At 41.5% G+C, this 10,336-nt stretch overlaps 1 protein-coding gene across 6 annotated transcripts in view; it reads left to right on the top strand.

Moving 5' to 3' along the window:
- Positions 1–3,485: 3,485 nt before the first annotated feature.
- Positions 3,486–10,336, top strand: part of HABP2 (hyaluronan binding protein 2) — a 32,993-nt gene continuing 26,142 nt past the window's right edge. For 4 of the 6 annotated variants that reach the window (XM_032694573.1, XM_032694572.1, XM_032694576.1 and 1 more), the window contains exon 1: positions 3,486–3,651. In XM_032694573.1, the coding sequence (XP_032550464.1) occupies positions 3,583–3,651 (69 nt within the window). In that variant the 5' untranslated portion in view covers positions 3,486–3,582. The remainder of the gene's footprint in view (positions 3,652–10,336) is intronic. The other 2 variants (XM_032694577.1, XM_032694574.1) reach the window with 2 other exon arrangements.

Here is a 10,336-nt window from a genome sequence, read left to right as displayed (position 1 = left end):
GTGAATACCCCTCCTCCCCTTTCCAGATTTTATATTAAGAGTCAGTTCCCTATACTCTCTCTCAACTCTGGTCCTTCTGTATAAAGAGGAATAACAGGGCTTCTGCTTTCTCATTTTCATTTGCAGTTTGAAAAGGGCTTGTAATCAATGGAAGTGGAGAGAACGCTGAAAAGGAAGCACAAACGTATAGGGCTTTTGAGTTACTAGGTTAATTAAAGAAAACCATAGAATAGTAGCAGTGGAAAAGACTAAAGTCAAATCATCCATGCGTATTCCATCACATTGCTGTTGACTCTGAAGAAAGATGTCCTTTCCTTTGTAAACCCTGGCTTATGCCAGCAAGTATTTCTAAAACTTCTGCTTTTATTGAAGTCACATAGTAGATGTTTTTATTTTGCTTTTATCTTAGAAATTTTCTCTCTTCACTCACAGCTGTGGTGATTTGTTTATTCTGGTGTTAATAACTAGAGCTGCAGTTAGTGTGTCTAACAGCGCAATAATCCACACACACCAGACACATGTAGGTACATCCAGCACAGAATATTCATTTGTGTTGGAGGATGGAGAAGAGTTATCAGCCAGAAAGGGTTTGAAATGCTTTCCAGGTTCAGAATTCAAGTATTTTGTACAGTGGCAGAATAATATCCAAGAGAAATATTTTTCTGTGGAAATTCCCATTTTAGCGGGGGGGGGGAGGGAAGAAAATGACAAAGTAGTGTTTCTGCTGTTTATTCTGGCAACCAAAGCTTCTCAAGCATTATAGAGTATAATACTTAGTAGTAATTCCAAATGAATCATTTGAGACTACGGTCTTTTAGGTTATTCTTTTTCTTCTTTTATACTAGCCATCACAGCCAAGACAGGGCACCTCTTCTGCCTGAAGCTGCTCATTAATATAGGAAAAAATACTGAACCAGAAGAGTTTACTATCTAAACAGACAGCACATAGTGAAAGAAGTTACTACCCACACTCTTCTGATGGGAATGAAGGAATATTAAGAGTAAATGATTTATTCAAGGCAGTATCGACAGCTATGCACAAAACCCCCAGTCCACCACAGTTCTGATCCACCACTTAAAACATTTTTTTTCATCTATTTATTCTCAATATAAAAGGATTTGATGGTTCTTATCTGTTTTTTTCTCTGCATTTATTGTTTGAAGACACCTAAATTGTCACAGAGAAGTTCTTCATGTCTAGTGTGCAAGCTGTGATCACTATGATGGGCTTGGAGATGTAGGGAAAGGGCCCATTACCAGAAAAAGAGAACATCTGCACCCAAATCCTGCACCAACATTGAAGCCTTTTGCCATGCGCAGCAAGAGACTTTATGCATTCCCTTGCCCTGAAAGGGTTGACCATGTCCTGATGGACAAAGAAAGCAAGATGATGTATACGGGCTCACAACTTTGAAGTATTAAAATGGCTCCAAAGCTTCTTTTTAGTTACTGGGAGCTCCCTGTTGACAAAATATTTCCACATACAGGAAAGTGAAAGAAGGACTTTCACCTGTTTGAACTTTTTGTTTGAACTTTGGTCCCTCTCCTGAGATTAGCAGAAGTTGCAGAGAGGTTTGCCTTTCCATGGGGTCTGACATGAGGACCACTTTGCCACAGAGGGCAGAATGAAATGGATCCGTCTGACATTCTCACTGGCCAAAATCCCCATGGGAACAGAGACCAGCAACCTTGTTGCTTACATCTTAATTATGTAGAATTATGTGGCACAAAAAGATATGAGTGTTGCACTAACTCTCTATACATGGTGAGATTTCACTCAGCAGCTTGAGAAGGTCAATTAAGTATTAAATAGCACCCAGGATAACAGGGTAAGATCACTATGTGCCATGTAACATTTTTTTACTTATCATGAGCTGTGCACAAGGGCATATCTAAATAAAATGCATAGGAAATAACATCACACAAATATGATCTACATTTTTTCATGATCAAAGAGGCTGAGAGAAAAAATAATTAAAAAGTAAAAGCCTTATGCAATGAGATTTAAAAGAAAACTTTGGAGGCTGACAAGACACATCTGGCACAACTTCAAAGTCCATCAAAGTACATATAATCAATGTTTGTCAATAGCAGTTTTGCATCCTTTAATTTATCTTTCATGGATATAAAGCATGATGTTATTAGGATCCAGTCCATACCTTAATTCTGTTTGAGATTTGATGAATCAGGGGTCTATTAAAATTCAGTGCAAATCAGCTTACTCAAGGACACATTACATAAAGTCGTGCATTATCTAACTCCTTTTATCTTACTGTCTTTCTAACTAGTTAAAGAATCTGAAACCTCATAAACTTAAATATGTTGGCTGGCCACCAACACAATAAATCTCAAACACAAATTGCTTGTAGGCACCTTCTTAAGGTACGCACATGTGACGTAATCAGCAAACCTTAATTCTTTGTGTATTTTTTGATATATGAAATCTCCTTTAGGATTGTTCATGCTTCACAGTAAGGAATCATCAGAAACAAGGTTCTCTGGCATCAGAATTTCAGCACTCATCACAGAGTCTGTAATCAAGTGCTAGCAACTGATCTTTTTCACCAGAAAATCACATTCGGGATGGGAAACAATGAAGTGCTTGGGATTTCACTGTTTTCTTCCTCATATTCCAACATGTGGGCACCTCTCCCATCCATTTTATTTACTGTACTATAGTCAGGTCCTCCTGAGTAGACAAGCACATTCATTTTTCCCCTGGTGCAGTGTAATGTGCTCAGCATTAGCTTATTTAACTGTTTTATCACAACAGAGAAAACATTGATAGGGAATTCCTAGTGAATTGGGGCTGTGATGTAAAAACACTATTGCTTCCTTCCTTTTCAGGCTTTAAGCTGTCGAAGAGAAAGAATTGTCTTTTCATTTGTTTTTGTAAGACATAGCACAAACAGTATCTGTTGAGCAAAAGTTTTTCAGCATTTCTGCAATAGTGGATTATTCTTTCAGTAATGCAGTAATTTCCTCAGTTGCTGCTGTTGCTACAAATGCTTCAGCCTCAGGAGACTGGGGGTTACTCAAGAATTTCAATTTTTATTCAAAAAAAATTATTACAGGTTCTCACATTAGTGGGCAAATGCTGGACAACATGGTCTGTGTATGTCTGAAATTTAGAAAATAATAAAAAAGTACGCTTTTATATTTTTTAAAATTGTATATTAGATCTCACTATCTAGATCTATACTAAATCTCACTATCTAGATATCTACTAGATCTCACTATTTTTCAGGTGGGAGAGAAGTTAAGTCTGATTCATACTTTTTTTTCCAATTGATAATAATAGTTGAAAGATTATTCTAATACAAGGAAAATGTATGTTTTCATTGTTAATTTGTACCATTTCCATCTGACACTTACTGATTTGAAACATTTGCCAGAATCAATGCGGTGATTATCTGGACAGGATGCACTTATTTGATCAGTACGATCTGTTGAACATTAAACAATATTTGAAGCACGGTTAATTATTTGCACTGAATTGGCTCACCCTCAAGATTGTGCCTTGTCTGAAAAAACTTAGGCAAGAAGAAGAAGCTAATTTCAAGAAAAAAAACGAGCATAAGGATGGTTAACAGTGCTTTGGCCCTTCAGGTTCTCCCATTGGTCATTCTCCTTGGGACCACACATTTGTGCGTGAGTATGTTTTTACACTGCTTTTCTTTCCATGTGCCAGCTCTGCTCTGTGCTGAGCCCTACCCGGGCAGTTGCAGCACTTAGTGGAGTATCCATATTTCAGGACACTGAGGTGTCCAAGTAAATGTAGCATAACAGGGAAGCCCTATGTTTTTTTGGAGCAGACATCTACAGTGTCAGGGAATGGTTCATCTGGGTACAATCAGCTCAGTGGCCACCCCACTCCCAGGGGTGTGCAGTGGGGAGTGCAGTCACTCCCCCGGCCCTGGGCACTAAGAAATGCTCCAAAACCCTGGGCTGCAGCATGGGCAGCTCAGCTTAGAATCACAGAATGTTTTGGGTTGGAAGGGACCTTAAAGATCATCTAGTTCCAACCCCCCCATACTGTGGGCAGGGACATCTTCCACTAGACTAGGTTGCACAGAGCACCTTCCAGCCTGGCTTTGAATGTTTCCGTGTGTAGGGCATCCACCATCTCCCTTGGTAACCTGCGCCAGTGTTTCACCCTCACCGTAAAAATTTTCTTCCTTGTATCTAGTCTTCATGGTAAAGAAACTAAATATTGGATTATTGCCTTGGCAGTTTTGCAAACTCTTCTGTCAAAGGTGAAATTTCCCCCAGCCATATGTTTTGGATGATTGAATTATCATTGCCACTAATGTGGGAGGAAGGCTAGTGGCAAAATATTCAACACAGCAAGACATGGCCAGAGCTCTACTCAGAAAAAGCTTGATATACTTCCCCAAACCTATTCATCTCCTCTTAAAAGAAGACTGGAAGAATGACTTGTAACCAAAGGAAAGTTAAAAGTCGGTTTTTAAAAAATTCTTTTGTTCTTCCAAGCATGGGGATCAAGTAGATTTTCTCATGAAGGAATCTGAAGTTCTTTAAAACAACTACTTTCTTAGTGATATTTCCCATGTGTGCAGGTTCACATTTACTGAAATATATTGCAAAAATTCAGATGTTGACAGGTTAAGATTGAGTTCTTTGAGGAGAACACATAGTGAGGGGCTTTAATGGGTTGTAGATCTTTTTGAAGAGATCGGTGAATTGGAGAGCAGTGATTTTAGGAACACAACAGAGTAATTATTAATTAGTGTCTACTCTGTCAGCACTTGGTCCAGCAGAACATGAAGCAGCTTACTGAGGGATCAGTTCTAGGGTAGTTCAGTGCCAGTTTTACAGACATTGTCAGAACCCAATCTAATATAAATAAGCTCATAATGAATTGGTTGTGTTAATTCATGTTCAGTGAAGAAGATGTATGGACAGTCTTAGACAACATGAAGTCTTGCACAGATTTTTCCTAACTAGTCCTAAGTGTTAGGTTGATTCATTAGCTTTAACAATCCTAATCTAACTTTGCCCTAAATATTGCTGTAGAAAATGTAGCGTATATCTCCCCCCACCCCTGAAAATTCATTAACATTGCTAAAATGCATAAGCAATTCTGCTGTCACTGAAAAGCAGCACGACAGAATATTCAGCAGGCTAGTTTTTAATAAAACATGCTTTTTCTTCATAATTAATATAACAAGGTTTTCTGGCTTAGCACTTGGCATGGATCCCAGGAAAAAAAAAAAAAGAGGGGAATGAGTTGCCATGATGTGACCATTGCATGACAAACAAGTTATGAGAGGACATTTTTGCCTTAATGATTTGTCCCAAAGAAAAAGTTGCACTGAAATAGTTTGAATGAAAAAATAATAGATTTTGCACTTTGCTGAAACCATGGAAAGCAGTCTCAATTACTATTTCCATCTTATCCCAAAACTATCTATCTTCATCATTTTTATTTGAATCAGGATTTAGGAGTTTTTATACACACTGATTAACAAATATTATTGGTGAAATATAGCAGAAGTCAAACAAAGGTTTAAGCAGAAACTCATGTTAAGTCAGTCAAAACACTCAGACATTCAAGGATCTGGTGGGTTTGGAGCAGAACCCTATGCCAAAAATTTCCATTCAGTTCTTTCATATTACCTGAGGATAAACTGATTTCACCTGCGTGAATCCAAACTATTTCCATAAAGGACATAAAGCTGCATGGTGAGTGCCAGCGAGACCAAATTTAGTCCTTTATTTTAGCATATATGATGCAAGCACACCAAAGACTGTCTTCAAACATGGCAGGTCTTCTCTGATGGTTGGTTTTTTTCCTGGTTTTCATTTCACTTCTGCTCAGCAAGACACTGTAGTAGAAATGTTCCTACTTGGGCTAGAGAAATCTGGAACAGGACAAGACCAAGCTGGATCCCCCAACGCTCCGGTGTAAATCAACAGGTGTTCAGATCAGGCTTTTTCCTTGTTTCACAGTTCTCTGTAAACTCAAACACCCCTGGCAACAAGAAGAAAGACTTGCAAGGGACAGAGTAGAATTGTTTGAAACTTCAAAAAAATGTTGTCGGCTTAGTTTTGATGGAAAGTGTTTTGAAGTCACTAGCCATGCCCAGTGCAATAACCAAGAGCATTTAGTAGTGAAAACAGATGAAAGTATCACATTAAGATCAAACAATTGCCAAAAAACTTATCAATAGTGCCTATCTCTTACCTGGCCCATAGCAAGCAGGAAAGTGTTACCAGCAGTGCAGGTCCTTCCTTGCCTCAGGTCCTTGGAGACCAAGATTTTAGGGTGTCCAAAAGTCAGCACTGTCTGATATCTTTTCCTACCAATGGATCTATTCCTGTAGAAAACTCCCACTTCTGCTCCCCTCACCCTCACTCCAGGACTACACTTTTCACACAAGACCTCCACCGTGTTGAGGACTGATCACTGTGAAGAGAAGTGAATGCTGTCAGGTCCGTCTTGGTTTGTGGCCCATCAGGTGTGATACCCTTCTGCAGCACTCGCCTAAATTTGCCTGATGCAGCAGGAAAGCAACAAAGCCCTGGGAGCGCCCCCAGCTAATTTTGCACCGTGCTCTCAGAGAGGGAAGCGTTCAGCGCTGACCCCCGAAGGCAATCAGCTTATGCCCTGCAGCATGCAGGTTGATATCCCGTGTAACTAAAGGGACTTAATGACTTTGCATAAGCTTTAAGTCTAGCAGTATAACCTGCATTCCCAGCACTGGCTGCAGAAGCGTTTGATAGCGCAGCACACTCGTGTTAGTGTGACAGGCTGGTTCCTGCAGCCCCCTGACACAGATTGTGTAGCTTCCCCTTTCTGTGGCATCCAAGGCTGACTCCGTTTCTCACATGGGAGCACGAGCACACCTCACCCATCAGTGAGCAGGTTTAAAAACAACCTGCTGCTACCAGACCACCTCTCACAGTGCAAAGATTCATTTGAAAACTTTGATCTCTTGGAAAACAGGAGCAGGTAACTCCTGAGCGGAGAACCAAGCTGGTTTCAGCAGCACCTCTGAGGGATCTTGCTTTTTTTCCTGGATCCTTGTGGTTTTTTGTATCAGATGCTACCATGGGAAAGGTTCACAATTAAATAACCAGCAAAATAAAGGCTTTAAATGTGAACCTCTCTGGGTACCCTGGGACCAGCTGATAAGGACACATCATTTACTCTGAGGCACACATTGCAGCTCAGTGTGGAGGTAGATGTCTTGTTAGTAGGGAGGTGAAGAAGTCAGAGGTTTTGGTGGAATCCTTTCAGAGAATGGTTTCCCAGGCTAAAACTACAACATATGTTGCATGTGTGCTCCAGATGATAGTATACCCTGCTTTCATTATACTGCAACCATGGCCTTGGCTGAGAAACACAATGTCATTGCTGGAAAAGCCACTTTCCCTTGAAGTTCAAAGACAGTCACTACCCAAGATGGTTGCAGGCAAAAATCTGGCCGATTGTAAGAGCATCAGAACTGTCGATTCCCTCCTCCTTTGGCAAGCAGCCCAGACAAAGGTTCTTACTGAGAGCTGTCAGTGGGATCAAGGGGTTCACTACGAGAAGGCAGTAGTCGTGTTTGCCCTCGTGGCTCCTTCATGCCTGATGTCAGTTCTGGATGGAAGCTGAACAAATATACATCTTCATTCTCCAGTTCAACCCCATCCCACCTCCTTCTTGGCTACAAAGCTGTGACTGCACAGGTGAACAAATGAAAGTGTAATCTTTGTTCTTCTGCCATGGAGGCCAATTCATGACAAGTTGCAGGAGAATTTGCAGGACTTAATGCAATTAAGTGAATAGGCCAATTCCTACTAATGTAGTTTGATGTTTGAACTCCTGTAGTGCTTTGTTGCGAAGTGTGTGCATGTGTAGAGGTAGTTATCACCTCTCTTGCTAGTCTGTCATGCCAGCTTGAGTAGCTACACTGTTTTCTCTGGAATTCTGTTTTGCACACATGTAAATTCATAGCCTAACCCTGGACTGTCAACTTTTTGCTCTCTTTCTCCACCTGTTTGGTTTTTTTTTTTTTAGTTTTTTGTTTTTGTTGTAATAAGGGGTAGCAATGTACCCAAGACACAGCAAACAGATCAACTGCAGAATGCCTTTGGCAGCTGTAAATAATTTCCCTTGAATTTGGGGTCAAATCTTCCTGGGTTTATTCACAAAGAATTGCCAGATATTAACTGGGCATTTTTGTCTGAGAAAGAACCATAGAATTCTGTCCTGAGCTGAAGAAAGCTCATGGTTCTGGCATTCCTGTTTGAAATCTATTACATTTCATTAGTCTCTCTTTCTTGGAGTTGAAATGGAAAAATTGAGAACATCATATATCTGCAATATTTAACCTTAGTACAAAGTCTATTTAGCAAAATTTTGATGGTTCCTTGGAGAAATGAAGTTTTAGTGAAGTGCTAATCATTACAATGATGACAGACAACAAAGATCAGGTGATATTAGGTTATTTTGAATTTCAGCCATTTTTTCACAATTTTTTCTAGAAGCCCTATAAATGTAATTGTTCCACAGTCAGCAATGCACTGATACCCATATAAAATGTTTCTCCTTGCCTTTTTTTTCTCGGGGTTTCTTTTTTATGAGCCTAAAGTAATAAAATTTAAAATTGCTCTGTGCAAATTCTTCCAGCTTTGTCCCTCATCTCTGCAGACCTGCTACGAACAGGATCCAGTGAATTTATTCCCTCTTGAGAGAGCACACAGAGTATCAGTGTCGAGCTGCAGCAAGGAGCCTGTTTGGTGAAACCAGCTCCACGGTCTAATTTCTTGACCCCCCCTTCACTCCTTTTGTTTGAATCTTGCTCCGTGTTAGGCTTAGTGTTGCACCTCGTCAGAAGGACAAGATCCTCCTCTGCTGGCCATGAGCAATACGGCACTGCAGGCAGCAGGCCCTGCCTTCACTGCCCCTGCCTGCACCCCCTCCTGCAGCCCCCTCCTGCCCCCGCACCGTGCACCTCTCTTAACAATCTCCTTCCACATCCCATATCCAACACCTTGCACCACAAATCCTACATCCCGCACCCCCTCATGGTGCAGAGGAAGGGGGTAGCTCCAGCAGACAGGAGGGAAGGAGATGGGCTCTGCACACCACCATGGCATGCTTCATGCCAGGAGCCAAAAGGATAAAATTTGGCCCTGTGTTGGCTAGTGGGGGTAAAAATGCTTGAAAACCAGCGTGGTCCAGTAAGTGGTCCACTGGACCTCAGGAAGGAGGAGAAAACTCTCCACCCTGAGAAGTCAGCTCTGCCCAAGGTTTTGTCCTCTGCTGCAGCTTGTGACAGGCACACAAGGAGGGAAAGCTGCAGCACAAAATAAGATACAGGAGCCTTACAGTGAACATTGTATTTAACTTTTTGACACCATGCTGGGTGCTCCAGGAGCTTTTGTTCCCAGTAACATTTGTGCTATGTCAGCAGATAGAGACTTTCATCCAAAAGCAGGAACCAAAATCTGGGACTCAGTCACCCCAGAGTCCAAGCCACTGCCTGTTCTGATGGATGTTATCGGAAACCTGAACATTGTCTCGGGTACCAGTTTACTATAAGAGAGAGTTTAGGATATTGGCCCTTTTGCAGTCAGCTGTGCCCGTGCTTGGACAGGAGGGGCAGGTGGGTCACCTGGAAAAGAAAGCAGTGTAGCAAAGGGCTATGTCTTTCATCTTTCTTATTTCCTTGGGGTGTGAGCATTGTGAGACTCTTATCTCTGCTCTTCAGCTGGGGAAACTGAGGCACGGAAAAGTGTGATACAGTCATGTCCTGCATCTCTCTCAGCCTGGGCTGAAATCCTCTGACATTCCCCTGGGGTGCCAAGGGCTGCCCCAAGTGCAGGGACAAGCTCACTAAAGTCAAACCCTTCAGATCCAAACCTTTTCCAACCCCATCAGGCAAACAGCACAACAGGGCAGCGCAGAGAGCTGGGGGAGGGAGATGAAATGTTTCTTGCTTTATCCTGCTTCCTTGTTCTTTGTTTCATCTATTCCTCCAAAAGAAAGGAGTACACTTGCAGGGTTTTTTTGGTCTGTTTATGGATGAACGCTACTACTAATTGTAAATGGAGCAATTAGACCTTTGCTTTATATAGTCTCCGTCGGGGTCTGGCAAAGGATCTGACGAACGCTGTACCTGCACTCAAGAAACATATACACCAAGGACAGAGCTTTTACAGCCTTCTCATTTACCATCATCTCTGCATTCATTCGGGGGGGCGACTGTGTGAGGATGTGTCCTTCCAGCTGCAAAGGATTTAGTTCTGTATGTGTGTGGCTCACTTAAATGCACCTGGGAAGGGGCTCAGCTGAGTGGTTCAGGGGACATTGCTCTCATTA

Source organism: Chiroxiphia lanceolata, chromosome 8 (genome assembly GCF_009829145.1).
Source record: "Chiroxiphia lanceolata isolate bChiLan1 chromosome 8, bChiLan1.pri, whole genome shotgun sequence".
Classification (NCBI taxonomy): Eukaryota; Metazoa; Chordata; class Aves; order Passeriformes; family Pipridae; genus Chiroxiphia; species Chiroxiphia lanceolata.
Note: the sequence above shows the minus strand (reverse complement) of the source record. Positions and strands in the feature narration are given on the sequence as shown.